Here is a 23,447-nt window from a genome sequence, read left to right as displayed (position 1 = left end):
TTCTCCTAGCATCAAAGATGAAAACACTGGAGTTATTTTTTATTTGACGCATTTCCTATGTCCCATTGGTCATGAATCTCAATCTCTCTCCCTACTCCCTCCCTTCAACTCTCTCTCTGTCCTTCTCCCAGGCAACTAGGGAACCCATTCGACCTTCACAACCACTCCGCATACTGTGTATTATTGTCTCTATTTTACTGATGAAAAAGACTGTCCAAGGTTTTCCACTTGCAACCCCTCTGTCTTTACTGATGGCCTCTTTCTATGCCTTTCTCCTCCCCCCACCGCCCCCCTAAAAACCCACAGTTCAGATGATGTAAAGGGAGGGAGGGTGGGAGCACACAGAGCCCTTTGGGGACAGATGACCTGCTCAAGATTGTCAAGGACAAGGCCAGAACCCACCCAGAGGTAAATGAAAGCTGGGACAGGAAGTTCTACTGGAGGGCGGCAACTTCATGAGGGAAGCTGTAAGCCAAACATGGAAGCATAGGTTCTCATCCCAGCCCAAGGAAGCTTAAAAGTTCTCCAGAGGGCAACAGAAAAACCCCTCTCTGTTCTGCTATCAGGGACAACAAAATCTGATCACAGCATGACTTTTCCAGAGGCCTTCCCTGGAAGGCAGCCGCCGAGTCCGGGAGCACGTGGAGGGCAGGGTGGGAAACAGTTCTCTCTGCCCAGCCCCAGACTGAGGCGTCGGAAGTGGAAGTGGAAGCGGAAGCGGAAGCGGAAGCGGGAGCGGAAGGCTCGGCTGAAAGTTGCCTTCGGGCCACAAACTACTGTCCTAGAAGTGTGAGAACATGAGTTACGTTTCTGGAGCAGATAACCTCGGCCCCTTCCCCTCCTCCTCCTCCTCACACTGCCGACAGGGAGGGTAGGGGCAGAACTGGCTGCCATACCCACTGGGAGGAGGAAGGGCAGCGACAGGGACTTAACCATCGTGAGGAACGTCTCCCTGCTCAGATGGCGGAGGCCCAGTCTACCAGCCTGTCCTCTCGGCAAGTGCCAGCTTCCTTTCCTTCTGCCGGCTTCTATTTGGCTAGGAAATGCCCTTTTGCTTCCCCACTAAAAATGGTAACTTTTTAAACAAGGTATTTCATTTGGCAACAGCCGTGGATGAGTGAGGCATCGCTGCACAAAGGAAAGAGTGTAGCTGACATGGCAGCTGAGAAATGATCATGAAAGTAATAAATGATAATAATTATAATGATGATGAAAACTTACATGACCTCCTAACAATTACGACAAATTACAAGGGAGATATTTCCCATTAGATGAGGCTTGAGGGCTGCCTATCACATTTAGTCTTTTATTAAAAAGCAATGGATTCACATGCATGTTCTAGAAAGTGGGGTACACCCATATCCGCACAACAGCCTGGTCTGTTCCTCCCATTTCGGAGGTGGCCCCAAGGCACAGGAGTCCCTCACAGGGAGGAAGAACCCGGGTCACTGATTCTCCGACTGATTTGAGAGGCAGAGTGTCACTCACTGGTGTTTGTTTGCCAGGGTGGGGACTAGAAAGAGCGAAGGTGAGTCAGCACAAAGGTGAGGACTGTTCCCTCCCGAAAGCCGACCTTCACTGGAGAAAGCCCCACTGTCACCCTCCCGCCGCAGCCCCGTCCTGCAGACACTCTCTCTAGTGTCTCAGGGAGCATTTTCCTTCTTTGGCTCGTCCAGGAGAGAAGAGGAGACCACATACTGGGCAACTACAGTCTTCAGACGCCCAGAACAGGGAGCCACCGACGTGCTGGGCGAATACAGTGGGCCCAGTGTTGGGCCCGGCCTGGGCAGGGCGGTCGCCCACAGTCTCACCCTGTTCCAGGGGGCGTAGACTGCACAGTAATTGTAGACGGCAGTGTTCCCACACTGCTGGTACCGAAACTGTAGTGCCACAGAGCAGTATGTACGCAGTTAATGCAATAAAAGTGAATTCACACCCTCTCTGATCCAGCGAGTGCATTTTTAGAACCGGCCTGTAGACACACACACAAGGTCGTTCACGGTAGTGAAGCGGGTAACAGGAAAAGCGGGCACAGGGTGTGGACTGACTGGAATATGGCACACGCTGCCCAGGAAGGAGCCTGCTGGTGCTAACATGGAGAAATCTTCACGACACAGTTTCCTGAAGAGAGCCATCAATGAGTGGATTAAGTGAGGAATGATGGCATTTGTCTGCACTGTTTAGAAGATGTTTTAGGACAGTTTTCCTGAAAGACACACGAGGTTCCATTGGGGAGAAGGAGGGCTTTTACTTCCCATTTTAAATTTGTCTGCCAATTTTACATTTTTAAAAAATCCATATGCATGTCTTAGCAAAATTTAAATATAAATGGAAGCATTGAAAACAATGCCAGTGCTATCCTGCATTTTTGGGTGTGCGGGGGTGGGGTGGGGTGGGGTGGGGTGGGGTGGGGCAGTGTTGGGTGGTGACCGAGCAATCCCTAAGCTGGACCATCACTGTAAACCCGGGTTCTGTGCAGGCTGCTCAGGGTCTGGAAGGTGGGTCGGGAGCTGCTGCCTGGATGAGCAGATACCAGGCCTGCAAAGATTGGCTGGTCCTTGAACACAACAGGACAGCAGACCCGATTTCCAGAAACCATGGGGCCAGAATGCCCCTGTGTTATAAGCGTATCACCCTGAGAAGCAGATAAACCATACTCTTACTGTGAAAAGTGGACCATGGTTAAACCTCTGGCCTGCCATCAGACTGAGCTTGTGTCTTTTGTCCCAGTGAGTCACAAAAGGAAAGGCACAGAACTATCTCTTAGACTTTAATGTTTTAATTGACAGTCTGGGGATTTCTACCTTTGCAGGTCTGCTACTTGACTGGAATGAAACACCTACTTTCATTGCAGATGGGGAGGCAGGTCAACTATAAATGTTTATTTGTCTCCTGCGTGCCAAGCACAGCAAACCAGCATTGGGCTTGCCGTGTATTTCAACTTGATGGAATTTAGAGCCCTCCCCCACTGTTATGGTGTTGTGAAGATGTGTGTTTGAAGCCAGTGTGTGTCTGTGTGTGCATGCTGAAGTACAGTGAACAGAGTGCAAAGAAGGGTATGTTTCTGAAGAGTAAGGGGCAGTTAGTAGCCCACCAGCATCCTCACTCCCCTCTAACCTGTACTAAACCCACAAATACATGCCAAGGCCTTACATGATCTCATTTAATTCACATGCCATCTGCAAGACATGAATATTACAATCCCTCCATCGGGTAAAGTTAAGGTCTGGGATTATAATGTACCGAGTTGCCCCTGCCTGGAGAGGCTGGTGACATAGGAAAGTACTTTGTAAGATTGGCACACAAAGTGGTGGTGAGGCTCAGTGGAGGGGGGGGCGCTTCCCGCAGTGGGGGGGAGTCTCAATGAATGCAGAAGATGTGCTCATATGTGACCCCCCAAAAAGCTCAATAATTGTGTGATATTTCCACATACATGTCTCAGTTAATCCTTAGAACAAAGGGCCAGAGCTGAGACTTGCCACTGGGACTTCTGACTTCCTTTTCTTTGCTCTTTCTGCTATACCCCGACTCACCTCCAATGTCATTGACAAGGCTGTGTATAGACACTGGCTCAAGGACCACGTGGTCCAGAGGTCAGTCTCTCAGATGCAGTCAGATTTCAACCTTCCTGGAAGTGACTAAAGCAAACATAATGTATTGTCCCAACTGGGACACATTGTGTGCAGAAAACAGTGTTGTTAATAAAGCTGGAACAAGAGGCATAAACCAGGAGTGCCTCAGGTACATGGCTGTACCCGTGGCCAACTCGATCTCTGGAAAGCCACAGTAAACTCTTCAAGACCAACCCTCCTAGTGGAGACCCTGAGCTTCTTAACCATAGGATCTCCCACTAATCTCTCTGCCTCTCTGGGCCTCTCAGCCCCCTGCTCAGGGAGAGGTTCCTAACGTGGCACTGCACCCATAAGCCACTGCCAAGATCAAACAGAACTGACAGTGACACCAGCCCCTAATCCCTCCGGGGCACAGTTGGTTTTATGTGGCATGACTGACGCCAGAGTGTGGACGGTACACAGAGACTGGCAACATTGGTTTGACCAACTGAGTGGGTAAGCGAATAAAGGTCTGTAAATAAATAAATGTTAAAAAGTAGCAAAAGATGGCAAGGTGCCCAAATTTTGTTTTAATTGCACACAAGGTCTGTCCAGAAAGTATCCAGCCATGTACTATGAAAAATGGAGACATTTATTGAACAAGATACAAGAAACACTGTACATAGGACAATGACACCTCAGTCCCCTTCAAAGTAGGCGCCTTGGGACCTCACACACTTCACCCAATCACCATCAGCTGAACTGTCTGTCGTATTTTCCTGAATCTTATTGATGGTCTGAAATCTCTCCCCTTTCAAAGGTGATTTCAGTTTTAGGAAAAACCAGAAGTCATTGCGCACCAAATCTGGGCTGTAGAGGGGCTGAGTCACCTCGGTGATTTGACGTTTCACCAAAAAATTCTGCATGAGATGTGATGCATAAGTGGGAGCATTTTCATGATGAAGCTGCCAATCACCAGTGGCCCACTGCTCCAGCTGTTTTCGTCATATTGCATCTCTCAACCAATGAAAACCAATGAGGTAGTACTCCTCATTAATCATTTGGCCCAGGAGGGCATACTCATAATGGACAACACCTTCCCAATCGAAAAATACAAGTAACATGGTCTTGATCTTGCTACGAGTTTGCTCTGCCTTCTTCGGGTGTGGAGAACCAGGTGATTTCCATTGGGACGACTGGGCCTTTGTTTCCAGATCATGGCCATACACTCACCATTCATCTTTGGTTGTGACTTTCTTGAAGAAGTCTGGTTCATTGGTAACGGTCTGACTCAAGTCATTAGCAACGGCAGCACAATGTTCTTTCTGCTCTGGTGGCAGAAGCTGTGGAGTGAATCCTGCCACTACACATTTCATGCCAAGATCCTGCATCTAAATCTTGGAGATGGTAGTTCTGGGAGTCCCCTGATCAGCTTCCAGTTCTTGCATTGTCAGTTGCTGATCTTTGTTGACTGCAGCCTGTACACATTCCACATTCTCAGGTGTTCCGCTTGTTGCAGGCCTCCCAGAATGTGGATTGATTTCAACAGATTCTCAACCAGCTTTGAAGCCTCTGTACCACACTTTTACTTGTGCTGTACTCATTGCATCATCCCTGAAAGCCTTCTGAGTTATCTGAACAGTTTCTGTGGAGGAATACCCAGGCTAAATGCAAAATTTGATGCAGATTTGATGCTCCACTCGCTCAGTCATTTTGAATGCAACGGCTACACAGTACACATGGTCACTCAACAGCATCTACTGCCCCCACTGACTAGTACAGTGAAGTCGTCATTGTTCACACAAGCACATTCCAGTCTGCTCTCCTTGGCTGCCAGGTTACCTTGATGTCACTTTGATGTCCATTGATGTACACTGTTATATTAACAATGGCTGGACTTCATCTGGGCAGACCTTCGAATATAATGCCATTTCTACAAAAAGATATCTCTATGAAAATAGTTTATTTTTTTTTAAGTGGACTTCCTACATGGTTTTATTTTTCTCCTGGGCACATATTTATAAAATGTGCACAGATATACATATGGATGGCTGTTTCCATGGAAAAATTAGACCAAATAAGCTAAGGGTTATGAAAGTACTCAGTAAAATGAAAATTTTGCCCTATTATTTGTTACTCCATGTCGGCTCAGGCCTGCAACCCTCGCTGCCTACCCCAGCCTGCAGCTCCAGTGAACTCTTTAAATCACGATGGGGCCCAAGCAGGAAAACAGACTTTCTTTCCCTCCCTTTCTCTGCCCGAAATGTTGCTCCCCAAAGGAAGATTTTCTATGTCAATAAAAAGATCAAATTTAAGATGCTGTGAATGAACAGTTAGCACATTCCATCAATACTAAGACACATTTCTCCTTATTCTAACATGCTGAAATTAGAAAGTGCCTTGCAGTCAATGCTGGGTCACAGCTTAACCGGCAGTGCTTTTTTGCTGTTGTGTTTTTAGCCAGAAAAATAAGAGCACGATGTGTCTGTTACAACCAGAGGCACCTTGGGCACGTAACACTAGAGAAGGGGGCAGGCACTGTGCTGCCCAGTTTGCAAATATTAGGTCAATACTTACTACCATCCCAGGTATAAAGTAGCATCGAGATTTCGACTGTTCTGGAAACATCGGACCATGTATTAGTGTCGCTTCAGGAACTGTGCAGTGGTTTCTGCCCGTGGGGTCGATGACCCCCCAGTCCCAGGAGCTTCGCTGTGAAAATTTTTGTAGCTGCCCATCCCCCACCCCCCCTGCCCCTCCCCAACAGAATGCAGGTGAGAGTCTTGGCTGACAAGCTGTCCATCTCCGGACCACAAGTTTACAGAGCAAGGTAATTTCCTCTGCGACTTGTAAAGGCACATTCAGACGTGTATGTCTTTCACCCTGAAAGTTCCTTCAGTGTTAAGGCCAGCTGAAGCAGGAAGCTGGGCCTCCCCTCTCCCCTCATGTGATACAAGAGCTATACTCCAGTGCTTCCTCAGCCATTTTCAACTACTTTTATAATGTATCTAGGAATCGAACCGGCAACACTTTGGTTTGCAGGGTGGCATTCAGTCCACCCTGAGACACATCGGCCAGTATAATGTATCTATATCGACTACTTTTATAACTTTTCTTATCTACAGGGCAAATTCTACCAGTCCTATGCTTCAGAGTTTTCTGTATAAACTATCCTTCTAAATTTGGCTAAATCCTAAAATAACCATCTCCTAAAATCACTAGTTTGACATTCGTTTTATTTCTTTGAGATGTGTTAAAGTAATGGTGAAAACATACCATTTAAATACACAACATGAGGTTACACACCCTGATCCCACCTTGGTGCCCCGTCCCACCCCTGGGGATCCGCTGCCACTCTCTCTGGGCCTGTCCCCACCGATTTCAAGTCATGCCACATGGAACTGAACTGACTTGCATCGCATCTCCTGAACATCCTGTGTTCTCCGCTGTGGGAAACCTCACATGGCAAGACCAGGTTCCCCACGACACAGTGGGTGGGGGCCTAGGCTTTGTTTTCACAAGCAGCAATTGCCCCACGTTCGTGTTCCGAGTCCCCAGTGTTCTCCATCAGGGGTCCCAAGGCCCCTCCTGCAGTCCTGTCTCCTCAGCAAACCCTCCCCGCCGCACGTGGGACAGTCAGTGGTCCCCAGGGTGAGGGCTTGTCTCCAGGCGCAGGAGGAAATTCTCTCTTGGGCCCCTGTAATTTACCCCTTCTCTCTAGGGAAGCACTTCCTGCGAGTATCATTATCAGCACGTCGGGTCTTTGTCTCAATCTCTAGGAAACCGAGAATGGTGACTATCGTCCCCTTGGGAGAATATTCTTCTTCTCACACAACAGCTAATCCGTGTTGCATATCAACACCGTTCTAACATTTTGTACGTGATAATTTATTTAATTCTCACAACGTTACCAGGCAGGAAACTGAAGCTTGGAGAAGTGAAGTAACTCGCCCAGCTCCAACAGCTGGGCTTTAAGCCCAGGCTGCCCGGCTCTCTAATCTTTAGGCTCAACCTTTATGCGCACTGCCTCTTGTAAAAAGGTGAGTGGCCACTGAAAACAGCAACACTTCTAAAGTTAATAGCAGCTGCTGTATTGCGGGTTCAGTGTGTGCCACGTATCAACTTCTCTTACCTACACAGCACCACGAAGCAGGCACTCGCATCACTGGTACGTAGGATACCTGGTGCGAGGCCTGGCAGCTACATGGCAGTGCACAGACAGAGAAAACTCCGTGCCGTGACACTGGCCGTGGGAGCACGTCTGTCCCCTGCTGTGCCCCCAGCATGCAGGCCAGTGCCTGGCACACGGTCATGTTCAATCACCAGTCTGATGAATAAACTACAGGTCGCTTGAGCGCATCTTACTGCGGCGGCTACAGGGCAGGAAATGGGGCCCTGGGCTCAGGGTCTGCCCAAAGGAAGAAAGAAGTTTCAAAAGCTTTCTGACTGCCCCCAGCTCAGAAGATCAAAGGGAAAAAAATGTTGGCCCTAAAGACAGCTCTTCTCTTATTGTCCACTGTCGACCAGGTTGGGATAACAAGCTCACCTAGATCACAGGGGGAGGACATTTAAAGCTATAGAAAAAATGAGACAAATGGTTGAAATCCCTTTACATTAAAAATGTTCATTTTGCATCTGCCTCTATTTACAGCCTCTAATCAAACAAATGATGAAGGGTCACACGGGTGTCAGTCTGTCTTTTCGGCCGTGGCTCTGCAGAATAGCATCCTGGAGCACTTATCAATCCCTCTGGGACTCCCCTGTCATCACTCCTGCTTCCAAGTACAAAAGTTGGGGCATGCAGTTCTGTTTGCAAACCCAGCAGCTGCTCAGAATCAACAGACCTGGATTCAAGCACAAACCCTACCTCTGTGACTTTGGGCAAGGTCAGTTTCATGGAATTTTATTCTTTACAATTAAGGCAACCCACTAAACAGGCACTGAAATGTGGTTCAGGGTTTGAACCTCGGACAACAAGATTTTCATTAATAAATAGCTTCATAAACCAAGAAAACAAAACCCTCTCAGATGATGCGTCCTAATTTTTGTTTTCAAAATTACAGTCCCTGAAGCAATGACAGCTGTTCGGTACATTTCTTTAAGTGAATTAAGAAGTCAGAGTAATGAGGCAGGCAGACTGTTTACAGAAACACCACAACCAATGGCTCTTTTTCATATTATTGATTAAAATGGGAATAAAAGAGAGGCAACTGAACAACTTCTTGTTACATAAAATGAACTATTGTTCTTTACCACGGAAAAAAGAAGTCCTAATTTAAATGCTGTTCTGAGAAAAAAGAAAAATATGCAAGGACTCGTCTGCAGAGTGCAGCAGACCTGGTCGACCCCATTAAAACTGGTCTCCCAGGGCCCGTGACCATTCACAGCATCTCTCTGTATTGACTGCAAAATATGTATTGTTTAGGGCATGCAAAATAAGAAAGGTATGACAATACAAAACAATCAACTCATTAAAAAAAAATGAACAGCTTAACGTGTATCTGAATGAGAAAACTCAATTAAAAATGAAAGCTTTGTAAGGTTGATGAAATTCTTTTCTTACCTATGTTTTTAAAGTGTGGAAACACTGAAAGAGTACAGAGGAGGATTTCAGGTGGAGGTGCGACAGGTAAGGGGCTGAACTGTCATCTCCCACTTGAGGGGCTGTTCAGGATACGCTCAGCGGAGGGAAGGGCCCGGAATGTGATCAGGGCTGGCTCAGGAGCATGGGTGGCCCATGTCACAGGTTAGCCATGAGGATACTGAGTCCGGGATAGAAGCCGAGCTCTGAGGTGAGGGGTGTCCCCTGAGCAGTCACTGGCCAATGCCGAACCAAGTACGGAAGTGAGAAATGCCTTCCACACCTCTTCCTGTGTTTGGCACGGGCGTATGCGGACCCTCTGCTTGCTTGACCTGTGCCATCAGATGCCACGTTCCTGTAGGGGGCAAAATGTAGCTTAGGGCATGGGTCTGGGAGATTTTTAGGGTGCAAACGAGACCCAATCAGATCCAGAGAGATCTTGATGGTGACAGAGGGGAAGGGTCTGTGAGTCCGTCTCGGGGGGAGAAGTCATCAGGTTAGTGTTGGCCACTAACCAACACTGCAGATCAGCGTCACCAAGGGTCCCGCAGGCTCAGGACAGCATCATGGGTGAAGATAAACACCTGGCCCAGCCTCTCACTCCCTGTCATCACCTGCCCATTTCTTCTCGCAACCCACGCCTTGCATCTCATGTACAGAATGAACACAGGTTTGAATTGAAGGAATTTAGGAGGGGAAGAATCGTGTCTGCACTTGATAATTCAACTAGAAGCAGGCCTTTGCCTCCTGATGCCCCTGTTATTAGCTGATCTATCAGAAGCCACACCTGGACTGCAGGAGCCGGTCCTGGAGCCCAGGTGGCATGGGCCCAGGCGTCACCGGCGTGGCCGCCTGTGCAGCAGGGAGGAGCAAGGACGCAAGTATCCTACCTTGTTTTTGTGTCCTTCCCTACACAAATTGTGAGGGGTTCTTACTACCTACTTGCTGTGACCCCCACCTCCAAGTTTAGAAAGTAAGTTATGGGGATAAATTTGCAATAAAATAAATTTAGGAGATTAGCCGAGCTTCTCTGTGAGCTTATTCAGGACTCTAGTTATTCAGTTCTTTTGGGTTGGTGACGCCACTCAGGCCAGATAAAATCCTTAGCAAAGCTTCAGTTGCACGCAAACACAGATGTTTAAAAATACAAAAATTAGGAAGGTAAACAGAGGTTATGGAAGGGGAGAAAGAAGATTCTATCTCTCTGAAGGGAAGGGATTCTTACTGAATAGAGGTCTTTGATCTCCTACAACTAAAAAGTCTTTTAAGGAAGTGAAATATTTCAAGGACATTCAGTAAAAGTGGAATCCAAGGATTCCAATCTCTAAGCCTCAGTTTCTTTTTCTGCAAAATGGGGATAATAACATTATCGACCATCAGTAAATGATGCATGGAGGGGCCATCTGACACTGCCTGGCCCACTGCGAGTCCCAAGTAAAGTTGTTAATCGTCGTACGTGAACTGGGAACACTGGGAGCCGGGAACAGTGCCCTGACTGGACACCTGATGTTTCAAGAAAGAATCAGAGGACCATCATCTCATCTGGCCAGTAAGACAGTAACAGCAGAGACAGGACTCAGTAAGGAAATATGGAACTTCTAAAGTTTCATGGTGCTCAAGTGGTGCACGCTCGCATGAGACATTTCAGCACAGGATTCTCCGAGAACACGGATCTACTACAGAGCAGAAGAAGAAAGATGGTGGCTGCAGAAGAGACACACAGAGAGTTTAAGAGGCTAACTGAAAAGGGAGCAAGTAATGAAGAAATGCAGTGAGGACCACCTTGAGTAACAGACTAATGCCTTATAGGCCCCCCAGCAAAAGGTGGAGGTGTTTAAAAAAACTACAAAGGAGGCAGGGTAAGGTAGGGGCAGGGACAGTTCTAGAGTTACATTCTGAATCCTAAAATTCCACAGCTGGGAGGGGCCTTTCCTTATTGATCGATCGGGCCAGAGCTCTTACTTTGCAAGTGTGGAACCTGAGGCCCGGAGAGCTGATACATGTCCAAGATGCCAGCTGCTGAACAGAAGAACCAGGAGTACAACCTGGGTCCCCAGCTCTGGGCCCAGCACTGTGTGGCTCTCTTCCATCGTCCCTTCTGAGCAAACCTATCGCGAAGGTTTTAATCACCAACAAAACTTCTGGAAAGAACGATCAAATGAGTCTAGTCGTTCAAATATTTTAATTTTTTCAAATAATAAGCATTACTGTTTGCGAATCTTGACCCTTTGGCAATCAGATTGCAGAAGGGAACTGGTGTCCATCCAAATATCAGGGCGTGGGGTACGAGTCTAGGCAATGGCTTAAAAATCAGAAACAAATAAATAAAGGAGAAAAGTCCTCTCCAGAAGATGTGGGGAAATACCAGCAGAAATGAGAAAACTGTCGTCTAACCAGAGATCTCTAGCTGGAGAATTCCACGGTGCTCCTTCCAATAGTAACTTTTCTGGCTCAGAGTCACTGAACTTGAAAACAAAATACGAGCTAACCATGTCTCATGTGATTACTGGGCATGGGCAAGTCACACCAGCCTACAACTCACGACTCCACGGAAAATCCAAAAGATTTTGGGTGATCGCTGCCCATTGCTTAGTGTATTTTGCAATACAATACAGCATCACAAAAGCAACTCACATCACCGCGAAGTGTGCTCCACGGTGTTGAGGGAACAAGGCGTGGACGTTGCTTTTCTTAAGCACCTACTAGTGCCAAACACTGTGTTTGCTGCTTTTTGTTTCATTTGGTCTCAAAAACATTGTAGAACCAGGGAGGCACGATGATCCCCAAGTATCTGATGAAAAAATTGGCCAGAAAGTCACGGAGTCCAGACCTGTACTTGGATCTGGTGGGTTTAGAAATCCGCAGCAGCTTTCGCTGAGGCTGTGGTGAAAGACAGAAGAAATGGATTCCCCACTCTATGAAAATATCTCAAGGGAAACATTCTCTGAGAGTGAGAATTCAAATAGAGCAGCTGAAGCTGCCTGCAGGTCCCATGGGGCGAGTTGGGTGGACTGCGTTGGCTATGGAACAGACCGGCCATGGGAAAGAGAGGGGCATTTGGGTGCATGATACACTCTCCTTCAAAGTACTCTGCACAGCCACTTCCAAAGGCAGAGCCCCACCCCAGGTCTTCAGTAAGTGCATGCTTCTTCAAATTTTTTTGAATGGATGATGATTTCCCTTTGTAGCAAAAATGCCTCTTAGCACAATAAGGACATTCAAACATATAAAAAAAAATGTCTTGCCCTGGTTGGTGTAGCTCTGGATTGATCACAGGCCTGCAAACCAAAGGATTGCGGTTCGGTTCCCAGTCAGGGCACATGCCTGGGTTGCAGGCCAGTTCCCAGCAGGGGACACCCGAGGCGCAACCATACACTGATGTTTCTCTCCTTCTCGCCTTTCCTTCCCCTCTAAAGATAAATAAATAAATAAGTTTTTAAAAATGTCTTGAACAAAAAAAAATATTGGATTTCTGGCCAAGATGGAGGCATAGATAGATACACTTTGCCTCCCTGCACAACCAAAAGAAGGACAACAACAAATTTAAAAACAAAAAATAACCAGAACTGCCAAAATATCAAACTATAGAGAAGTCCGACGATCCAGGAATTAAAGAAGAAACATTCATCCACAGTGGCAGGAGGAACAGAGAGGACATGCAGTAAGGCGGCAGCTGGAGGACCAGACTGGGCAATACCACATTTGCATGCAGATGAACTGGGATGAACCACTGGAGAGCAACACGGACCATGCAACCCAAGGGTTCATTGGGGAAATAAAGCCTCAAAACCTCTGGCTGTAAAAATCTGTGGGGCTTGTGGCAGTGGGCGAAACTCTCAGCCTCACAGGAGAGTTTACTGGAGAGACCCACCTGGTCCTAGAACGCACACAAAACCACCCACAGGGGAACCAGCACCAGAAGGGCCCAATTTGCTTGTGGGTCCAGTGGAAGTAACTTGCCAGTTACTAAAAGTGGGGTGAGAGCCAAGCACCTGGCATTGTTACCTCAGACCCCTCCCCCACTTACACAGCCACAACACAGTGACGTGACTGCCCCTCCCTGGTGAATACCTAAGGCTCCGCCCCTTACAACGTAACAGGCATGCGGAAACAACAACAACAAAAATGTGGCCCAAATGAAAGAACAGATCAAAGCTCCAAAAACAGAACTAAGCCATGAAGAGTGAGCCAGCCTATCAAATGCAGAGTTCGAAACACTGGTAATCAGGATGCTCACAGATATGGTTTAGTATGGTCATGAAATAGAGAAAGACGTGAAAGCTATTCAAAGTAAAATAAGGAAAAGTATACAGGGAACCACCTGTTGGTGGAGGGGGGGGCCAGGGTGGAGGGGCAGAAAGGGGAGAAAAAAGTGGGAAAATTATAATAGCATAATCAGTAAAATATGTAAATAAAATCTTCACAGAAATTATTACTTAGACAAAAAAGGCAAAATCGACATCAATCGCCAAACAGTCCCAAGTTGGGAACCACTGAAGGAACCTATTACGTAGCTTTCAAAGTCAAACCACACAGCACGCTCAGCCCTGTAAAGTCAAGAGCGGGTAGTAAACTGTGGTCTTCCTTGTACTAAGGACAGGAATGAGAGTCAAGGGGGCTAGAACTGGCACGCAAATGATCCCAGTGCAGTAATCACAGAAACCCCTTTCTGGGAGGAAGTGAGCCAAACTGGGACCTGCTCTGTGTTAGGTAGAACAGAGCTCGGTGCCTACCCTGTCATGGAGAAACAGTGTGCTCTGTTTTGGCGGGGACAGTGAATAGAATATAGATGTCAATGTCACCACCTCCCCAAAAGGGCTGTGCTCAAAAACTGCCAGCAAGGCCACAAGTGGATTTGCAAAAACATCTGCATGGTTTCTGGTTGCAAAAATGCTGAAAGGGTTTGTACTACTCTCTGCTCCCAAGTGCACAAAAGTCTCTTTCTGACCAAGCCCCAAGACCCAAAATATAAGGAAAAGTAGCGCCAGCAGTCTAATATCCTTTCTGGCCATTCCTCCTCCTTCTCCAGGGAGTTGGGCCAAAAGCACAGCACAGCTTACTGATCAAATAACCAACACCCAAGATCCCTGGGAGTGACCACGCGCTCACTGGAATCAAAAGCAAAAGGTTTTGCCATATGTTTGACAGCATTTGTACGGGTTAAGGTACAGACGTAACTGCTAGCTTTGCACTTAGGAGAAAACCTCACTTCAATTTATTTATTTTTTTTTAACTCAGTGGAGTAAGAGGAGAACAAAGGTTAAAAAAAGAGAGAAATCACTTGAGATCCAGAGAAAGATAAAAGGCAAATGATTTAAATTAAACATTCGGGAAACATTAAAGAGGGAGAGGAAATAAAACAACTCTCGATCTAAATATACAACAAAAAGTTGTTTGATCGTAGGGCAAGCCATGTGAATTAAAATACCATCAATGCCTTAAAGGGAAAAAACATTTAAAGAAAAAGTTTCCTTTCAACTTCCATTGTAATGAAACCATCATTTTTTTGGCGGAACTCCAGTTCATATGCTAAATGGCTACCAAATTCAACTTTGAAAAGCCTATATCACATCCTCTAGTTTTAAAAAACATAACCAATCCTTTCCAATCAGTGGGCAAATTTTGTTCGCTGGGTGGGTTTGTTTTGAGCAGCTATGAATAAAGGCAAGGGTGATTTTATTTGGTTTGATTTTTGTCATCTAAAATGTTCTCTATTTAAAAAAAAAAAAACCCATGGTTGTTTTCCAAGGCTTCAAAGCCAGTTTATCAGTTTTGAAAAGTGGTTTGAATATTTTAAAACCCACCCAACTGGTGTTTCCCTTGTCTGCAAATCAAAAATTGCACCACCTTTTCTTAAAGGTGTTCCTGTACACTGCTGTGGAGTGATTACTATTTAAACTCCCATGACTGCGCCACAACTGGCAGGCATGTGAGTTGTGAAAGTGAAAGCACACCACGGCAGGACAAAACGAGAGTGGGGCCCAAGGACGGACCACAGTGTGCAATGCACAGATGGCAACGGGAGGCCCCGAGACAATGCACAGTTCCTTTCTATTCTGTTTTGCCCCATTGTGTTTCGAACAGACTGAATCACTGCCCGGCTTCGGGGGCCAGCCTCTGAAAGGGCCCATTGTAAGGGATATGCTTTCCAGAGCAGAGTTAAGGTTGCTGTAGTAACCTTCACTATGAATTTCCTGACCACGGTGATGAAAATCTCAACTGGATTGTGACATTACTATAGTTACAAACAAGACTGCAAAATGAGCATGGGCCTGCCCATTTAGGGGGTCTTTTTCTTATTGGAACGTCCCCCACTATCTGCTGCCTAAATCATTCACACAGCCAAAGAAGGGGCTGAATTTCTAAGAGCCAGAGCTTGAGAAGTGAACCTGTACTGGGTGTGTGTTGGGGTCGGGTAAGGGGCGGGGTATTTCTCCTACGGCTTGTGGATGGTGGGCACATGGGAGTTTGCGGGCCAAGGAAAGGCCTCAGAGCTCACGAACTGCTTCAACCATCATGTCTGCAGGGCTGGGAAAGCCACTTTTTTTGGAGCTGAGCAGGGACATGGATATTCATGGTCCAAATGCCACAGGCAAAGAGTAAGCCTGCACTTCATTGGGAGAAAATAGTTCAGGATTCAGCAGAGTGCTGCTTTATTCCACCACGAAAAAAAAAGGCAGAAGGCAATCACCCTGACTTACCGAATGGAACACTAAACTAGAATGAAATCCCTATTCAATTAACTCTGTTGAGGGCTCACTGTGTATCAAGCTGCTTACATGTATTAATTCATTTAATTGTCCTAGCAAACCCACATGGCTGGTATTATTCTTAATCCCCACTTTAAGGATGAGGAAACCCTAGCACAGAGAAGTTACATCATTTGCCCCTATCAACAGCCGAGAAGCAAATATTCTGGTTCCAGAATCTTTATTGAGCTTTATCTTTCCCACATAGGTGCCGGGTGTTTGGATCTGGCACTCTGGAGCTCAGGAGCCAGAAATTGGGCAGGAACATCAACTTGGAAGTCCTCCACTGGCTACTAAGAAGTTGTTGCCATAGGCATGAGTGAGACTGTGCAGAACAGAAAGCAAATGGGAGAGAAGAAAACAGGACAGAAAGTATTTCATCCCTTCATTTGTTCATTCATTCCAATAGTTATGTCCCTACTAGGAGCCAAGCACTGTTCTAGGCACTGGGGTAACACTTGCAGACCATACAGACAAGGCTCCAACTTTCATCAAGCTTACTTTCTCTTTGGTGAGGCAGAAAACAAACAGACTAGATAAGCAGGGAAAGTAGAGGTGGCTGAGAGCAGGCCAGGAGGGCAAGGCTGAGTACTTGGCAATGGAGACAGGAAATAGGCAGCCAAAATGGAATCCCCATCAGAGTGCAGCCCAGGTCACACCGAAAGACTGTCTTCCTTCCAAAGGGAAAGGGCCCAACTACTTACTCAGATCCCCATCCAGTAAGAGAAGTAACACCCTCTTATTTGTACATTGCTTCCTACTGAGCTATTTATCATCCCATGTGAGTCCTCAAGAAACTCGGAGAGGCAGGCAGGGAGCAGGTACAATTATCTCTATTTTGTAGCTTGGACAGACTGGCGAAATTTCCCCGATACTTTAGGGGACCCCAGAGAAGTAGTAGAGATGGGAGAGGACTGAAGAGCAAATTTCCTGTTGGGCTCATCAGCTTTGGAAAATGTTCCTTTGTTTAACTGCCTATCATCATAATGGCTATGTCACTTATTCCTGGGTTATTATTAAGCTGGGGTGCAAGTCTCCCTGTGCTGGATCTCGCCTACTTAGGAATAAAGAGGGGGCAGGAGGAGGGAACCAGAACCAGAGACAGAGCTAAACTGCTTTTAACCTAGAGACAGGGCGAAAACAAACAGCTCTTTAAAAACACAATTTCTAAGCATACTTAAAGGTAGCAATTGCAGCCTAAAAGCCTCTCAGCTTGGTGATGCACCACCCTAAAGTAAAGAAAGGGCAAAATTATCAAGGCAGAGAAAAGCAGAGACGTCAGGCGGTGGATGAAGGCCCTAGGCCATGCCAATTTCTAAGTAAGATGAGGAATTACAGTAATTCAGCCCACAGCGATTTCCCATTTTAACTGATGTTTCCTGTTTTCTATGCTGGGCATCGTAAGGATTTTCAGAACCAGACCCGGAGTTCACAGTCCATCTTTTCACTGGGGTACATTCTTTTCAGTCCACTCATCGCATTATGTGCAACAGCACAACCCAAAACAGATCTGTTTTCCTACTGACATCAATTTGCGGCCACCATTACTGTTACTGAGAATTCTTGGCTCTGTGGGGTGGAGACAGAGAGAGCAGCCGAGCAGTTCCCTGGTCGACTGCCCTTGAAATAGAGTGGGGACCCGCTGGTGGGTGTCTCCGCAGGAACCCTCCCCAACGGCCCGGGGTTGACTTGATTCAGGAGTGAGGGTGAGGGGCAGAGAAGGGACAGACACCCCTTTCCAGGCCTTTCATCTAGCTGACTGCTGACCCACTCTGGGGCAGAGAGACAACTGAGGGTTTTGTTCATTTGGGTTTTGATCGTAGGATAACCTTTCAACCCTTTCATTTTGAAATAACTTCAACGTCTCAGAAAAGTTACAAAAAATTGGCGTATACAAAGAATTCTTATATTTGTTACCAACATGTAACATTTTGTCTTTTTATTACTTAGTATTTTAATGTGTATTTCCTAAGAAGAGACTTTTCTTATATAAGCAGAGCAAACAACTTCAGAAAAATGTAACACTGATACTTTGTATCCAAGTCAACGTTCCAATTTCATTAATTACCCCAACAATGTCCTTCCACAAGATTTTTTCCTAGCGCAGGGTCACGTACTGCACTTAGTTTTCATATTTCTTTAGTCTCTTTTCATTTCTAACAACTCTTTAGCTTTTATGATGTTGACATTTTAAAAAATTTGGGCTAGTTTTTTTTTATAGAATTTTCCTCAGTTTGGGTTTGTCTGATGTTTCCTCATAATTAGATTCAGCTTTTGCATTTCTTGGCTAGAATTTTAGTCAAGTAATTTTGTGTTCTTCTCAAGGTATCTATCATGCTTGGAGGTACATGATGTTTATGGGTGATATTCATCTTTATCACTTGGTTAAGTACTACCCCATTTCTCCAGAGTCATTTCTGGGGTTTTTTCCCCCTGTTTTAAGTGCTAAGCAATTTGTGGGGGAATACTTTGAGACTAGGTAAATATCTCATTCCTCATCAAACTCTATGACAGTCAACTTTGATAGAATTAAAATCTAAGACCCAGTTATTGGGCGTTTGGGAGGAATGCATTACTCTCAGAAGCCGAGTGTTTCAGACACAGGCTGTGTCTATGTGAGCCTCTCAGAGACATGGTACCTGCTTTCATCACACCTGCGGGTTCCGGAGAGTCTGAGGTTGCTGGGTGGCTGTGCCGCTCACGTGACACCTAGTTCCACCTCCAGAAGGCGTGAAATAATGCATTCCTAGAAGCTGAACTCAAAACCAGAAGTATGAGTCAAGGCGATTCTTAATGGCCCAGACAGCACCATGCGAAGAGGCAGGCAGACCAGGAGATCAGGCCTGTCCATAAGCAAAGCTATCATGTGTGGGATGTTTATCTCGGGTTCCCTCCAGCAGGGTGCCTCTGAGCCTCACCCTCAGGCCCCAGTCCCATTCTTTATCCCTTCTTTAGCTACTTCAATGAGTGTCTGCTTACAGGGTGGATATGGTGGAAGGGTTTGGGGGCCAGAGAGCTGAAGCCAAATGGGGCTAAGTGGGTTGGGGGTTAAGAACAATGTGAGTGAAAAGATGAGTTCAACCAGTCAGTACAAATACTTTGCCAACACCGATCGTGAGCCCCAGAGAGGGAACACCTCCGTGTCCGACCTCGGATCCCAGCCACGCTTGTTCCTCTCGGGAGAGTCATCGCACATTTTCTTTCTGCTAAAAGTTATCGTGTGGAAGTGTTCCCTCAGAGGACTTTATTAGACAAGAACCAGCAGCACGTGGCCACTCCCACAACCAGAGAGGCTGGGACGAAGCTGTGGAGAGAAGCCCCAAGTGCCTCTGCGGCCCAGGTGTGACAGGCATGGAGGCGGGCGGGCCATCTGGAGACCAGCAACGCCCCGGCCCCGTCCGCATGACAGCCACGCGTGTCACCGGCCTGGAGCGGGAGCGCGCTCTGGAAAGGTCCGTGTGGCTCTGTGATGTCAATACTACCGCTGAAACAACACTGGGAAAGTAAACGTTTTACACTTTTTAGGGAAAAAGCTGCCATTAGAGATCGATGTTCCCCCTTCTGGCTCGGTAATGAGGCAGAAAGTACGGGCAGCGTCCTCCGAAATTCCCAGTGATCCATAAACACAAATAGGAACTGGCACCAGGAATAGCAATTTCCGGGATGGCATTCTCTTAATAACAGCCGCGCTGCTGCGGTCCTTTTGCTGAGCCACAGCCTGGGTTTCCCACATAGCCACTCGCTCACTGATCCAGGCCTTTACCCGATCAACAAAACCTGTGTGAGGTGCTGTGCCAGGCCCTGGGACAGGTCGATTTTTTTTTTTTTAAGATACGAAGGTTTACAAATTAAACACTTAAGTCTACAGTTGTAGTTTCAGCGTGAAGAATGAATTTTGATGACATAAGATTCCACTCCTTCATTTACGAAAGTGCTGAATGGGCTGGTGACTACCAAGACAAAGAACACGCTACTGTTCACACTGAGATGTGAAATGTTACCCCTGGCTGCCAGGTAAGCCGAGAAGATGAGTTCGCACAAATCCTTGATCTTCATGGACCGCTGAATTCTAACCCGAATGACCTCATTTTAAAAACTCTGTCATTAATTTCATTTTAGAAACAGCAGCCCAAGCTCTGGCAGACAACGATCAGCTCTAATCATCATTCACTCTATTTAAATTAAGTTGATCAGGTTTTTTCCCTAAAACAAATTTTTCCCCACCTCAAATACTGCTTTTTTAAAAATCTCCAGGCCCAGCTGCGAGACTCAGAAATTTATTGTGAGGAAAGTGACACCATCTCCCACCTGGCGAGAGGTTTTCAATGTCCTGACTGGAATCCCTAAATCTTTAATGTAATGTAAGATCTTGACCGGACTTTATTGCCACTGGGAAACCGAAAGGGCATTTGAGCAACTGTTTACAGACCAGTGGGCTGCTCTATAATTCATCACCAGGTAAAGTGTTGGGTGTTAAGTGCCCGGGTTTGGGGTCCTCGTGAATCTCTTCTAGGTGTAAATCCAGGGCAGCTCCTCCCAACCGGTCCCCAAAGCTCTGCCCACTCGGTCCACGCGGAAGGCCGTCCCACTTCCCATGTCTTGTTGGCAACAGGCTCCACTGGCCCATCCCCACCACCACGCTCAGCTGCCCGCCCTCCCCACGCACCCCCGCACGCTCAGACTACATCCTGGGAGGGAGGGAATCTACCTCTGCTGCTGCCACCATTGTTGAAGCCTGGAAGTGGGTCACATGATGCAAAGGAACACTGTCGAAGACAGTCAGCTGGTAAGGGGCCAAGAGACCTGTCACGGCCTTCTAGGGAGAACTCTTTCAGGGTTCGAATTTAGAGAGACATTCCAAAAACGACCCTCTTCGGTTGGAGGTGTGGTTATGAAGAATTTTGGTAGGCTTTCTGGAAGGGATTGTAGCCTAGCTGTAAGAGACCATCCGAATGATAAAATTATAGTTCTAACAAGAGTAATAGAAATAACAAACTCTTTGATCAGGCTTAGTTTATACTTTAAAAAAATGTTTTAGCAGTGACAGCCTACGAATCCTCAGGATTTGTTTAAAATGCCTTCTTCGTTAATGACCTACATTAGTAAATATACCCACAATCCACAAAGCATCCTCTCCGGAGCAAAACGTGGACTCCAAATGAGAATGTGTATTTACATCTAAGCACTTTACAATAGATAAAATTCCCATTGACACTACAGAAACTAGTAGTCACCAGAGTCCCCTTCTTTCCTCAGAAATGTCCTCCCTCCGTGGCAATCCCACCCCAGTGGGCTGCGCTCCTGAGAGCCAGCCTCCTTCTGTGCCGCACTTGCAGCCTCACAAACAGACCTGTCAGCCGGAGCCTGCGTCCTGGGAAAGCACTTGGATCCTCAGCAATGCCTCAGGGGCTAAGGCCAGAGGCCGCAGTTTATAATTGAGAAGATCTTCTTGGACGCTGGGAGTAACGGCCACTCTCAGTACTGGAGCCCAGTTTAACATCGCGAAGCCCAGGTCGTGCCGTGACCTGGCAGAGAGCAGAGGCCCAGGACTGGAGCCCGAAGTGCAGACTCAAATTTCTTCTGCCGGTTACTGGCTGGGTGGCCTGGAGGGTTTACTTAAATGCCCCGTTTCCAACCTCTCAGGGTTGTTAGTGGGGGACCAGTGAGATAAAGAACAGGAAAGTCCTTTGTAAACCTTATGGTGCCCTATAGATGAATTGATAATGTCGACAGAGAATCAGGGACACTATTTATAAATGTATGCCCTCACACCGGTTGGGATAGAAGTTACCATCCCCACCCTCACATCTGTTGCCCCAAAATGGCAAGAAGAACACCTAAATAAAGGTGAAGTTGTTCACCACCTGGCAGAAGTAAACCCTCTCTGTTGGAGGTGATGAGAGAGGATGGGATCCAGGCAGGATGAGCGTCTGATGTGGCACAAGGTGAAGCAAGAAATGGTTAGAAACTGCGCCTTGATGCTAACAGAACCCAGCACGGCAATGAGGAGATCGGTTAGCTACTAACGTAAGATTTGGGGACATGTCCAAATAACTAAGGCACTTTCCTAAATGTCTAGAGAGACAAGCAGCCCAAAATATAATTTCCCTACAATCAACAGAAATTAACCTGTCGTCGATATGGCAACATGCTATGAAAGAATGCTGGTAAGGGATGGGCGGTGTGCTGGGGTGGAGAAGGCCAGTGCTTAGAAGTCAGACCATCTTAGCTGGGTGACCACGGCAGCCGTGGAAGGCCACTTGGTCCTCATCCGCGAACAGTGTCAGCGCCAAACTCACAGCAACATTAAGAAAAACGTGCAGTACCTCCTGGGGCCCAACTCGATCGTTGGGTTTGACGTGCTGCCCTGACCTTAATTAGACATAATTACAACCAATTCTTGGACTTGACCCTGAGTGGCATGCGGACAGGGAAATCTATGTCTTCTACTCTGAGTTCTCAGTGTCCAGTTTGCGCTTGGCCCAAAGTTGGTGCTCAAAAGATTATACTGAACAAGCCACGTGGGACACCCTCCGAGTAAAATAATACTAAGAATATAATGGTTCCTTTCCTGACTATATGGCATTTCACAATGAAGAGTTTTCACATACACCCTGGCTGGTGTGGCTCAATGGATTGAGCCCAGCCCGTGAACTGAAAGGTCACAGGTTGGATTCCCAGTGAGAGCACATGCCTGGGTTGTGTGTCCGGTCCGCGCCTGGCGGTGTGAGAGAGGCAACCATTCAATGTTTCTCCCACACATTCTCTCCCTTTCTCCCTTCTTTCCCCTCTCTACAAATAAATAAATTAAACCTTTTTTTTAAAAAAAAAAAGAGTTTTCACAGGCACTATCCTGTTGGAGAGATGACTGAAGTAGTCATTACAAGGCAAGCATCTCTAGTTCCATTTTCCAAATGAGGAAAGTGATGGTCAGGCACTTGGTCAAGGTCACATATAAAGCAAAAGGCAGAGTGGGATTCTCACTCCACTTAGTCCTCTTCAGGTACAGTCCCTTTCTATCCCTTCACACACCTGAGTGATACTGACACCGGGAAGTAACTGGAGCTGAACTATGTCTTGGTTGTGGAGTTTCCTTGACACTTCTCGGTTCTGCTGCAAGTTTTTCAGAGGCTGTTAGGACACAGGGCTGTCGTCGGACGAGGTATGACACAAAATAACTCATAACGTGACTTTTGCCTTTTTTTTTCTCCATTCAAATGAGGTTGTGTCTTCTTTCCGGAATAACTTTCTTTCCAAGAAGGCTCTACTGAAACTACCCCAGTTTAGGTAGAACTACTCAAAGGATCGGGATCTTGGTTCACAGTTCCTTTCGAAGCACAGGTAAGGGGAACTATAAAGGAAAAGTTACTTGCTGATGGAGATGAAACTGTAACTTGAGGTATTCATTGATCTGAGCTCAAACCTTAGAAAAATAGAGTGTCATTTATTTCCCTGTCACAGTCAAAATCAGATGCCTTAGATTCATATTGTGCTTTGCAGTTTTAAAAAGCACTCTCGCACGTATTCTTTCATTTAATCTCCACAATGTTCTGAAGTTGGTCTTAA

The 23,447-nt window shown here is 46.6% G+C and overlaps 1 protein-coding gene across 2 annotated transcripts in view; it reads right to left on the bottom strand.

Annotated features, from left to right (window-relative positions):
- MYO1E (myosin IE) overlaps positions 1–23,447 on the bottom strand; it is a 206,054-nt gene that overhangs the window by 128,170 nt on the left and 54,437 nt on the right. Inside the window, exon 2 of one of the 2 annotated variants that reach the window (XM_037151034.2) lies at positions 20,590–20,815. The exons of the other annotated variant lie outside the window; for it this stretch is intronic. Within the exon in view, the coding sequence (XP_037006929.1) occupies positions 20,590–20,607 (18 nt within the window). The 5' untranslated portion in view covers positions 20,608–20,815. The remainder of the gene's footprint in view (positions 1–20,589; positions 20,816–23,447) is intronic. 2 annotated transcript variants of the gene reach the window in all.

Source organism: Artibeus jamaicensis, unplaced genomic scaffold, assembly GCF_021234435.1.
Source record: "Artibeus jamaicensis isolate MK-2021 breed Jamaican fruit bat unplaced genomic scaffold, CSHL_Jam_final contig_548, whole genome shotgun sequence".
Taxonomy (NCBI): Eukaryota; Metazoa; Chordata; class Mammalia; order Chiroptera; family Phyllostomidae; genus Artibeus; species Artibeus jamaicensis.
Note: the sequence above shows the minus strand (reverse complement) of the source record. Positions and strands in the feature narration are given on the sequence as shown.